This window comes from Phyllopteryx taeniolatus, chromosome 8 (genome assembly GCF_024500385.1).
Source record: "Phyllopteryx taeniolatus isolate TA_2022b chromosome 8, UOR_Ptae_1.2, whole genome shotgun sequence".
Taxonomy (NCBI): Eukaryota; Metazoa; Chordata; class Actinopteri; order Syngnathiformes; family Syngnathidae; genus Phyllopteryx; species Phyllopteryx taeniolatus.
The window spans coordinates 31034362-31047215 of NC_084509.1; the positions used below are offsets into that span (position 1 = coordinate 31034362).

At 41.1% G+C, this 12854-nt stretch overlaps 1 protein-coding gene across 1 annotated transcript; it reads right to left on the minus strand.

Moving 5' to 3' along the window:
• Window positions 1-542: 542 nt before the first annotated feature.
• On the minus strand, window positions 543-9277 carry LOC133482605 (F-box only protein 40). The gene is made up of 3 exons (XM_061782913.1): window positions 9172-9277; window positions 6524-8276; window positions 543-1084 (listed from the first exon to the last, which is right to left on the minus strand). The coding sequence occupies exons 2-3, from the start codon at window positions 8270-8272 to the stop codon at window positions 917-919; spliced, it is 1917 nt and encodes a 638-aa protein (XP_061638897.1). The 5' UTR covers window positions 8273-8276; window positions 9172-9277; the 3' UTR covers window positions 543-916.
• Between the last annotated feature and the right edge of the window lie 3577 nt (window positions 9278-12854).

A 12854-nucleotide genomic window follows, 5' to 3' on the forward strand; every position in this document is an offset into this window, starting at 1 on the left:
GGGTTGCTCCTATTTCAACACCCATACTTTTCTAAGGAAAATGTTTCAACACCCGCACTTCCACAAATACTCCAGAAAGAAGCCGCTCACCTCGTTGGTGAAAAGGGTTCAACTCGGCCGTCATTGTGATGACTCGGACTCGCCGTTTGGTCCAGCAGAAAATGGGGCAGGGTTGACCATTTCTTACTCGCATAAAACAGTTTGTTGACAATTTTATTATCTTTAAGGCAAACACTGTCTCCTCCTCAGCGTTTACGCAAAATGCACTGTAGCTTTTAACCAGCAGGTGGCAGTGTAAGGACATGAGAGGCACAGTCCCTGGACAATCCAATATAATCCAATACAAAAAAAATGTTGTTTTTACAAAAGTATTCTTAACGCACCATATTCTCACATGTCAAATAATCCGACCCTTTGCGTTGGATAGGGACCAAGATCTGCCGCCAAGTGTGAAAAGGTTCGTTTTATTGACGCCCTACTCCTTTAATGATTCTATCATTGCCTGAACATGAATAGTTGAAAGAGTAAACAATAACGCAAACTTTGATCCCGAAACAGTTTAATATCATTTCAAACTCCTTTTACAACAATATTTTTGAAAATAAATCACTGACGGATCACTTAATTTGGAAAAGAAAAAAAAATGCAAAGGCGACTAACTCGACTAACAACCCGAGCTAAACTTAGCTCCTACCAGATATACAAAGATCTTAAACAGTCTAGATGTATCACTTCAACATATTTTCTTGACATTTACTGTATTTAGTCTTTACACCAGGGCTTTGATTTCCAAAAGAGCGCAAATAATAATTCCAGTAAATAGCTGTGTATATTCGCCACAGGGGGAAAAAAAAGAATATAGGTGGATTCGAGAATAGTTAACCGTGGCTATGTGGGGAATAACAGTGCATAGCATTTATTGTCTCGCCTCTCTGCTGACCTCCTGCAGGCCCCTTAAGGCCACGGGCTCGGTGCGCTGCGCTCTCTGGTAAAAGGGGCACGTTCGGAGGTGGTCCGCCATGGGGGGCGCGTCGCTGAAGCGCCATCGCTCCACCGGGCAAAACAGCGAGCTGAACTCCCAAACCTGTGGAGCACAACACACGGGCAGGGTTGACGGATTTCATCACATGTGAGCAGAGGTGGCAAGAGTACTCAGGCAATATACTTAAGTAGAAGTATGGGAACTTGTGGGGGGAATAAAAATAAAATTGCTACAAGTAGAAGTGCTCCTTCAACTCCTATACTTAAGTAAAAGTTGTTGTTGTTTTTTTTTAAAAAGTGCAGAATTTCTACCTAAAAAAAAGAGCGAAAAAAGTCCATTCCTCATTTGCACACAACTGGGAAAGACTAGCAAACTTCAGAGGATTCAGAAGCGACGCGGAATTAGCAACATTTCTGCTCGACTGGTACTGTACGTTTATCACCTCTTTTTGATTTTTAATTGATTGTACATTCTCAAAAATACCAATAAATGAAGTGTTATAGTAATACTCTGTTACGAATATGTCACGCTACTAATGCGGCAGCTGTGGCCAACTTCAGCTCGTTTACAGTGCTAATGCTAGCTTATTGTATAGTGCTAGTGCTAGTGCTGCTGTTTTGTTGAATCAGGACCGCGTTTTTGTGTGTGACAATTTATCACAACTACGGACTTTCATAATCACCGTTATGAATGGTCATGTTGGGGAATGAAAAAGAATGAGGGGCACACTTTGCAAAATGAGTTGATGTTTAAATCAGTTTTAAAACTGCAAAACTCCCCATTGAAATCCAAAAGTAATTATTTTTATCGTCAAAATACCCGTATTGATAATGTAGCACAATGGGAAAAAATACCAAATATTTTCCCTCTTTCATAGTGCTTGTGCTGAGATAAAAAAAAAAAAAAAATCCCGACTGTCATTTCTCTCTTCTGTATAATATGCATGTTTTTGCTGGGGGAAAAAAGTGAAAAATTGAGGATGCACATTATATATAGGTACAAGAAACGATGAGAAACGTATTGACATATACCAGTACCTCGGGGTTGTGAAAAAGGTGCACAGTACTTCCATTATGATATGATATGTAATGTCTGATGATATAAATTTATATGTAATTACCGGTACATAATTTTAACTGTTCAAAGAGTATCATGGCGGTCTCGTTGCTGCTGCCCTATGGATATCTGTCGTATAATATATCTTGTCCTATTTGTCTAATATATATTTTCCTATTTATCTGACTTACAGTATTCCGCCTACAAGTACTTTGCATCGCAACATGGTCTCCAGTTGGCTACCTTTTAAATGTTCCGCTAAGGAAACTTACCCCTTCTTGGATTGCTACTCCACGTTGCTACTGAAGCTAGCTCCTGCCGCTAGCTCTCACAGCTGCCAGCCTCTCCAGACTCGCAGCACAACACTGGCCGCCGAAATAGCAAAGCCCAGTGGACTTTACACCAACGACTTGACTCATCCAACGCTGTGGGCCCCTCGCGCGTAAGTACCCTACCGGACTTTCACCGCCGCCACTACTGCAACAAGCACTCAGTTCCCTCAGTGACTAAACCACACGCCATGGGCTCTGGTGAGGAAAACAATGGCCAAACTCACTTCTTCGCCTGGTTTTCTGCTTTTCTCACTAGTGATTTCTTTGAAAAAACTAATAATATACAAATTACTTTTCGGATAATACTTAATTTTTTTGAGCATGGATACCAGCAATTTCTTTTGGGGGGGGGGCGTATTATACAAGGGTACAAGGAAAAATTCAGATGCGAAAGGGCAACTTTGGCTGTGCGTCTTATACTCAAGAACGTATTATACTCAAGAATTTACGGTATATGTTGTCGTGTAAAAGCTAGCTATCCTTGGCTTGATTTGTCTTTTCAAAATGTATTCCCATAGCGAACGTTGTGAACTGACTCACTTTAAATGCTCAATTAGCTAATGACAACTGAAAAAATACACCTTACTTGTTTGTGTGGGTTTTGTTTTGTTTTTCTTCTCAGAATAGATGGAGATTTTTAAACCCAGAAGCTGGTGGTTTTTAGTCACAAGACAATGCATTCGCCACAAACCATTCATGTAGCCAAAAACATCAAACATTTATATTAAATAAGGCAATGGATGGGGAAAATCTTGTTTCTCTGTATGTGTTGTGTCATTGTCATTAATTCTTTCTGGTTCATGTTCCTCCATGTCACTGCTGTCCCCCCATTTTATAATACTCAAGGTCTCAATCAATCAAGATTTTGGCGCTTTTGACTTTACCTCTTTCAAGTTACACTGCATATTTTTTTGTCGTGTCATTATTTGTGGAGTTTGACAAAAGTAACAAGCCTATTTTTAGAAATTACATATCTGTTTTCAAATGCAGGGATTAAAAGTACAAAGTTCTCAAAAAAGTATGAAAGTAAAGTGCAGATAAGTGCAGGAACAAAATATTTCACACACTGCGTCTGAGTGCAAGGGTGTTATTTTTTGCCTCCATTTCAAAACAACAATTTCCGACCTTCATCCGGGAGCACACGCTCAGCTGTTCCGCACGTCAGGTTATCAACGTACTGTTTCCATGAACGATCGCCTATCTGGCCTGCTGTCAGGCCATTCCGTGTCACTCGCATCACATCACCGAATGCATGCTGCTTGTCTTGTGATCCCCGTCTATACAGAAATATATTGATCATTACTTCTGCAAAAGAAGAAGAACAATATAACTACCGTCTCTTCTCCTAGTTCTACTCTACATGAGAAACCAGCATTTCTGACCAACACGAGATAAGCATAACCCATTGCACGTTAGCAAAGCAAGCACCAAAGACTTCATTCTAAAGAACGTGAGGGAGGAAATTGAATAGAAATATTAACTGTGATCTATTTTATGAGTTTTGGTCATTTGATTTGTCCGAGAGCAACCTAAGATCTGAGAATAAAGTCATGTTTCCAAGGTGTTACGATATTCAGGTCAGTTTCATTCGGGAGGAAAGTCATATTTGAATAAGTGAATGTTTTGACAAGTTCAACTTCATTCTTGTAACGTGACGCATTCCTTTCTGAAAAGGAGCCTTTACTCTCGAAAAAATGGGACTGTATTCTCGAAAAATGTCTTTTGTCGTAGAAAAATTCCGATTTCACCCCCCCCCCCCCCCCCCGCAACAATAACTTTTTTATTCTTATTTAAAAAAAAAAAAAACTTTATCCATGTAGGAGTGGCACAGCAAACTAATTTGAAATTGTGTCTCGTAAACGTGACTATCACTGCGGCATGAAAGGAAACAAAGAAACGATACTGTGGTTTAGTTTGAAAATGGAAAATCCTGCACGTTTTCAAAAACTATTTTGAAACAACATTTTCTTCGTTCTTAATTTTTTATAAAAGTGGGCTGCAATTTTACGGCAATAGGAAGGTCCCAGGGTACCAACAGTCGAGAACCACTGGTTATTTTGCTGACCGCCGAGCGACGGCCGGTTTGAGAACCGCAGAATCTTCGAAGAAGACCCGGTATGCTCCAATTTGGTGAGAGCATATTGGAAGAAAAGCCATTGTCTGCTCTCGGTACACAACGCCAGATCCGTAAAGGTGAGGTCGTGATGGAAGAACACCTTTGAGATTGAATTCCAATTGTCGAAGGTCTTCTCAGAGCGGAGGAAGCTGGGAGGGGGGTGAGAGGGGTGGGGGAGTCCCAATACTGTTGTCTATCAAGTGTACGACACATGACGTTTGCGCATATCTGAATCGTGACCTACTAAGGTCTATAATAGTCAACTGATGAAATCTTTCCATCATACTTTGTATTGTTCCAGAGGCGTGCTGAGCGTCCGGTTGGTGTTCACAATGCAGCAGCTGTGTCAAATGGCTGACATTTTCCGCTGACAGCTAACAAGACCAAGAGCCACACACCAAGCAAGGAAGCCACAGGGACTTGCAGCCTGGAGTGCATTGCACGCGGTACATTTTGCCAAAAATGAAATTTCCCCCCCCCAAAAAATAAAGGAGGAGTGGTTAGCACATCTGCCACCTCGCAGTCAGGAGGATCCGGGTTCGAATCTCAGTAGGAACATGGTTTGCATGTTCTCCCTGTACTTGTTTCCCCCCCCCGGGCTAATTAAAGACTCAAGGGCCACATTTGATTTTTGACAACGGTCAGGTGGCTTTGGTCATGGGTAGACAAGATACATTGTCTGAAAATAGTTTATTATTAATCAAATAATTCATTCTCAATTTGAATTGCATTATTTATAATGTACTTAATTCGAAACAATTACACAATGATTTAAGAAAATAAATACAAAATGCTCGCTGCATATTGAAAATTGTTCATTATACTATTTTTTTAAATGATTATTTACAATAAAGCAATTAACCATTTATGAAAGCATGTACATTTGTAAGAATACTGTAATATTTATTGTATTCATTTAGCTTTTTATTCTCCTAAAATTGATTCGTTCTGTTTTGGATTCATTTATCTCTTTAAAATCATTGGTTGATTGATTGATTGTATAAATAAAATGTATAATCATAATCAGTAAATTGGTAAAAGTACCTTTTAGCGTATATATTTGTTAAATAATGTACAATGAAATTAATTATAAATAATAGAATTTAAAAACCGCTAATGATTTTGTTATCAAAATAAACAATAATTTTTGTTTTTTTGTTTTGGTCTCATCTATGAATGACCTGACACCCCTGCTCTAAATTCTTTTATGATATGGAGGTTTGTCTGTACGTGGCCTGGTATTGACTGGTACCCAGCTTCTGTCACCTGAAGTCCCACAACACCATGAGAGGACAAGTGGTGCCGTGAGAGGACACTTGCTTTCTGCATAGTGGTTAGCAAAGTCTTCCTCACTTGTCTGCGGTTCCGGGTTCGAATCTCAGGTCAGGCCTTTCTGTGTGGTGTTGGCATTCCTTCCCTGCGCTTGCATGGGTTTTCTTCGGGTTCTGCTGCTTCCTAGCACATTCACACATTCCTCCCATGTTTGTCTATTTGTCTCCTCCAATCCGCTATGTGCCAAACGTCATGTGACCAAACCCTTGAAAACGGGATAGCTGACTTCCTGTGCATGCTACGCCAACGAACATGGCTACAGTTTGATTACGTGATTGTTTGAAGCCAAAATGACTTTAAAAAAAAAAAAAAATAAATCTATAGCAGGTGTCTTCGGACAAAAGTAAAATACGTGTATTTCACTTATTTATACAAATATGATATATGTAAAAACGTACATAGCCTAAACATCGAATATTGTCATCTTTGGTGTTTCTGTGTTGACGTCTTCTGTTAAAAAAAGACACGGTGGACGTTTAAAGTCCCTTCGGTTGCTTTGTCACGGCCCCCTTCGCCGTTGACCCGAACCGAGACAAGTGCTTCGACTCGTTTTGCTGAAATCAGAAGTGGGGTGCGCATATACCGGAAAGGGTGTATTCTGACTCGCCTCACAAGCACAATGAATACATGTTGAAATCAGCTCCAGCTCACTCGTGACACTATTGTGGACAAGCACTACAGAACATGGACGGGTTGGATACTTGCTTTCTTCCGACTCTTCCAGCAGCTCCCCCCGTGGGAGTACGTCTTCTTCTCCCACTTGAGGGAGACCATCCCTCGGGCTTGCAACATGGTGGCGCACGCCTCCCTCATCGCACGCGACACCTGCGACAACTGTGACAAGGTGAATGTGTCCAGGTATCCGGCGACGTGCTGGAGGATCTCCAGGGGCAGTCGGCTCAGAGGGTCAGGGTGACGCGAGGCTTTGACATCCTCAAGGAGCTCCCAGGGGACGTCTGGCCGGATGACCAGCTTGTCGACACCGTTGTGGTATTTGACCTCGGCCGGTTGACCGTCTGGGTGAAATCTAGTTTGTGTGAAAGTGCAGCCGAGGTATGCCAAGGGGCAACGTCGCAAGAACCAGCCACAGAGGCCGGCCTGGATGTCAGAGTGGACATTCCTGAAGTGCGAGGGGTATTCGTCGCGGCGGAAGAAGAGGCCGCACCTGTAGCTGAAGGCCGAGCTTGTCTTGTTGTGTCGCCTAGTGACCGACTCGACTTCGGCGCAGACGTGCAGAAACTGCGGTTTGTCGGCGACCACGTCGGCGAGCGACGCCTCAGCTGGGAACGGCGCAGAGTCAAAGTCGTACGTTTGTGTCCCAACGTTGACGTACAGCCCGTCCGTGCCGGTGCTCTCTGAAATGAGATGCCCTTTGAATTCTTTCTCCAGACAGCACAGCAGTGCGGCGCCCACCTCGTCGCACTTCGGGAGGTCCTGCGCAGAGACGCCTAGGTCCACCGTGTCCACGCTCTGGTGCGCAACATCGATCCTGCGACTGGGGTCCTTCAGGTGGCAGCGCTTGGCTCGATAGCTGCTGGGAATGTTGAAGGAGCGGACGGACTTCACCTCGATGGGTTCCAGGCTCCCGTAAACGAAGTCCCTTTCTCTCGGGGTGCAGGCGGCGAGCTGTCCAAAGTTGATGAGCATGGCTCCGTTGTGCACCAGGTACATGTTGTACTCGCTAATGTTGGCCTCCTTACCTAGCCTCTCCAGGACACCTTCCTGCCACGGCGCCAGGCCAGATACCCCGTTCCCGCATGAGGAACTTTCCCCAGTTGGGTCAATTTTCATTCCGCGCTCCGTTTTCTTCGCTACATTCTTGCTGGTCTGCTCGCACCCGTTCATCTCCTTCTTAAATATTCTGTCCCAGGAGCTGTAGTTCTGAAGACTTTCCACATCCAGCACATCCCTTGCCACATCACTTGGTTCCCCTACCCCCATGGAGTCATTTTGTGTACATCCACCAGAGGCTAAACATGAATCTCCACTTGCGACCCCGACATCTAATTCCCGAGGATCCGTCAATGTCAACTCGGGGAAAATGCTCTTCATCTTGATAGACTTAAACAGCAGCTCTTGATCCCTCAGCGCCAAGGCGACATCAAGGTGGCCCTCGCTTTGTTGGGACACGTTCCTGTAGAAAGTCAGGTCGTTGTCAGGAACGGGCCAGCGGTTCCACTCCTGTGAGCAGCCGACCACGCTGGCGGGACAGGCCTCCAGGTGGGGGGCCCGCCGGTGGCGCGGCATGCTCAGCGGGCAGCCGTAGTCGGCGTTGAGGCAGGTCACCGTTTCGTTTGGGCACAGGAGGCGGTGCTCATCTTCCTTGCAAGCGTGCAGGAAGGCGCCGCAGCCGTTGGGGCATCGGACGACCGCGCAGCCGACGGAGACCCGCGGTGGCGCCTGGCAGTGGACGGCGTAACACCGCTCGCAGTGCTCGTGGCGGACCGCTGGCATCCTCCTGCGCATAAAAGCGATTAGACTGGCTCCTCTTCAGTGTTGGGAAAGAACTTTGCGCACACGCTACATTTTCTGTAATTAAGATGGATTTTTCAGGTAACTGTACTGGCGAATTTTTCTTTCTGACATTTTACTTATTTTGCTCGTCTTTCAAATCCCAGAGTATTCGTGGGGAATGCATTGCATTGTGTCTTGTGCCAGACTAAAAACCACCAGCTTTTGTGATTCAAATCTAATCTGAAAATAAAAACACACAAAGGAAAGTTGTACGTATTTTTTTACTTTCTATCATTAGCTAATTTAGCATATTTTTGCCAGTCACTTCACAGCTATAACAGAGCTAATGGAACATGATGTTTTGATATCACACATTTTTTTTTACTTTTACTTTAGTAAAGGAGTTAAATAACCATTTCTACTTTTGCCAAGTATCTGCGCATAATGTGATTTTCCCATCTTTCCATTCATTTTTCATACAACTCACCCTAACCTATCTTTTTGGGAAAAAGTTATTAAAACCAACAGACATTTCAAGTTGCTTTCACATCCTTTGGCTATTCAGCAAACCTTTTTGAATGTTTGTTTTTTTTTCTTTCTGAGGTGCCTGAGCATCTGTAACTAACCCAGCTAGCACCAAATACAGCACATGACATAAAATATCTCTTTTAAAATGGTTGAGATGGACAAATGAAATTATAAGATGGTTTATCACAAAAATGATAAATGTTTTGCTTTTCAAAAATGTTGCTGCCTAAATTGTCCCCTCCAATTCTGCAACGACCCCCATATTAGTCACATTGTTATTTGTGTTCTTCAAAAAGAATATATATCCAATCTTTTGTGTCAGAGGTTTAGCATGTTTAGCAGCGAGCGCAGTCACAGCAAATATTTCTCACCTTTTGTTCTTGAGTTGGTGTCACCTCGCGTTGACTGACCTCTTGCACCGCGTCTGCTCTTTATAAATAGACTGGACTGGAGCACGATAGGAGGGTCCGGACGGGGCGCCATTGTCACAGCATTTCATGAGCGCCAAGGTCAAGTTACAGCCGCCGGCTCTCATTTGTGTGCGATAAGCCCTGCACTAAACACTTGAACTGCTGCTGGACACGCGCTCCGAAAACAGTCACCGCTCTGCCATGTTGTTGATTTCAGTCTTTCACGATTAAAGCAACATTTGCATATGAAGTGATTTTCAAATTAGACATTGTGCTGTTTTTTTTTTGCTTTCCCCCCCCCCCCCCCCCACAATTTAAAAACATTTCTCAGGTGTTTTGAATAAAAGGTCTCAATAAAAGGACATCGTTCGATCAGTAGTATACACAAATACACAGAATGTAAAGGAGGGGTGGGCAAACTTTTGTGCTCGGGTGTCACATTTCATTTTTAAATGGACAGATGAGCCAGGTAATTTAATACTAATTCCTTTTTCATCAATAATGAATTTAATCGTAATGATTTAAAATGCAAAACAATTACGTATCTGTTCAATAATTTATTTTAAAAGTTTTAGAAGAATTAATATTAAAAATTGAAAAAATGAATGAATTCATTTTCATTTTTAATTATTACTTTTTTTTATTATTATAAAACCCAGTACAGATTTTGAGCATTTTTTATACAATAGAAGAAGTTAAATTCAATTTCTCCCTTCGTTGCACTTATTTTATAGATTTCTTTAAAAAAAGTTTAGGATTTCCATATTTTTGATACCACATTTAAAAGAATGTACAATATATTTTCAAATATTAAAAACAATAAATAAATCAAATGCCTCCACTAAGTGCACTCTCCTGGCAATAAATACATAGTTGGGTCAAATACAGTAAAGTAAACTATAGTTCTGGTACTAAATCAGTCTCCTTATTTCTGTAGCGTTTTCATTTTTGTACAGGCCCAAGGAATCATTTCGTGTGTTCGCCACTTTTGTCCACTAGGTGGGAGTGTCACTCTTTCAATTAAAAGATTGTACAGGACGGTAAACTGTCTTTTCGACAGCTTTTTATTCATTTCGAAATTAAAATGCTTCCTAATTTGGATTCTTGCTGAAAAAACAGCGCGAGCAATTGTGTGGTAATCAAAATTACAGCCATCAGTGAAAATGGACCATTGTGCTCCACAAAATAGCACAAAATGACACGGCGCATATCAATTTAGTTGAATGTGAATGAAAGAAAAAATAATAATGATCACTTTTCGTTCCAAAAAAAGCACTTTTTTAAAATGCTCAAATCCAACTGCACTTGAATGCAAATATTCAATACAGAAATAAATTCAATGATGGAGAAATCAGACCATGCCATTTCATTTAATATGCATATTTGTATTTTAGGTTATACATTTACAGTCTTACATCAACATAATACAGACCTGACAAAAGAAATGTAGGTGTATTGCCTACCTTTTCATCCTTGTGCCCTGTACATGTAATAAAAAACAAAGACATATGTAAAATAAATAAAATACGTAAATGAAAACAATAAAAATGTGAAAAATATTTAAAATCCCCAAAATATGTAGATATATAAACATATGGAAAATATTTGCAATCTAGAAAACCAAAAATATACCAGTATGACAAATCTAAGGTCAGAGGTTCTTAAATCCACTAGCTTGACGCTAACACATAATGGAAAACGCCACAGACGGGCTAACGAATAACATCTATGTGGCGGTGTTATAACGCTTTAAGCAACGGATATTTGATCACAACATATTGCGGCAACGCATGACAACAAAACTCACCGGCATATGTTCTTTATCCTGTATATATATATAAAAAAAATAAAATAAAAATATTAGTGCTGGTACTGAGTCATTTCACATCAGTTGTCAAAGTCTTGTTTGTTTGTGTCTGCATGATCAGAGGTGGGTAGAGTAGCCAAATATTGTACTAAGAGTGTAAGAGTGTTGTTACTTTAGAATAATATGACTTAAGTAAAAGTAAAAAGTAGCCCCTCAAATAATGACGTAAGAAAGTACTCAGTGAGAAGACTACTCATGTGCTGCATAACTCGTGACTCACTTCTGATTTATTATTTCAATCAGAGTATGAATGTCAAATTAAAAAAACAACTAAATAATATATGAATGTGCAAATTCTTAGAATGCTGAACAATATCACTTCACCTAAAACATAATCAATAAAATCTTTACAAAACGAAATCTTTGTGAAATAGCCAATTAAGACAAATTCATCTCCAAGTAATGTTCTTATCCTATATTGTTTGCACTTACCAGTTTTGAAATCAGAAGCCTATAAAAACATGTTTTTCAACTATTACATTTCTTTAAAAAAAAAATAATAAAAAATGCTTGTAAATATCTCAATGGTATTACACCAGAACACAATTAGCCATTTTGATTTGCTTTCGCGGGCCACATAAAATGATGTGGTGGGCCGGATCTGGCCCCCGGACCACCGGTTTGACACCAGTGCTGCAGGCTAACCAGGCAGATTACAAAAACAGGAACAAGGCTGCCATGGATATAAAAAGTATACACACCCCTGGTTCAAATGCCAGGTTTTTGTGTTCTAAAAGAATGTGGACATTTGACATTTTTTTTCCACCATTAACGTGACCTGGAATTGTAAAACTGTATACATTTAAAACTCAACTGATTGATTTTTGTCTCTTTTTGAGAGGGGAGGTGAAAATAAACTGAAATAACCTTGAATGTGATTAACTTGGACTTGACGTTTTAACTTGCTGCCTTCTTGGCCAGGTCACCATTGCGAAAGAGATATTTTGCTTCAACTTTTACCTGGTTAAATAACGTTTCAATAAAATCAATACAAATAAATCTAGTTGCACAGGGATGCACTCCCTCTTATAACTGGCATGTGGCTATCATTCATGTGGATGACATTCAAACTGATGTTCAATGGGAGTCCACACACACCTGCCACCATTTTCATTTTTAGGTGGAAAAAACAACAACGCATGCATAGGGCCAATAGAAACATTACTGTATTTGCTTTATCAACTAAAATGACTGAATGAAGAAGCTGTTTGCTGATCAGAATTATTCATAGTGTGTGTGTGTGTGAGTGTGAGTGAGTGAGTGAGTGAGTGAGATAGCGAGAGGGAGAGAGACAGAAAGAGAGAACACAATGTACCCAGAGGATGCATGTTTTACAGTTACTGTCCTTGTGACCATAAAATAGTGCTAATGTTGCCTTATGCACAGCCAAAACAACAGCAAAAACATCTGCACCTTACCGCAAGGTGTTTTCTCAAGTTAGAAGTGGGCTGAACTATCCACGTTTGGGTACTGACTAAAGTACGCTGCATGTTAAAGCTGGTTTTTTTTTTTTTTTCAGTCTGTAATGTAAACGCCAGTCGTGCGAGGCTATCACGACTCACTTTGATTGGCCCGCGAAACCCAATAGAAGACTTTGTGTGCGGATATGTGACTTTCTTGTGTCGTTTGATTGGTGAACTTGAGTCAAATATCACTGCGGTAATGACGGTGGATTGACGCAACGGCGCCCGATGCAGAGGTCGAAAACGAAAGTCTACAAATAGATCACGCATGCAATTATTGATAAATGAAAGTAGCGAGCAGCAGGTAGATTATT

Coding starts and splice junctions, on each gene's coding strand:
- LOC133482605 (XM_061782913.1), bottom strand. CDS start 8,272: ATGCCAGCGGTCCGCCACGAGCACTGCGAGCGGTGTTACGCCGTCCAC. Junction 1,085..6,523: donor GCTGGAAGAGTCGGAAGAAA/GCAAGTATCCAA, acceptor TGTGCTCCACAG/GTTTGGGAGTTCAGCTCGCT.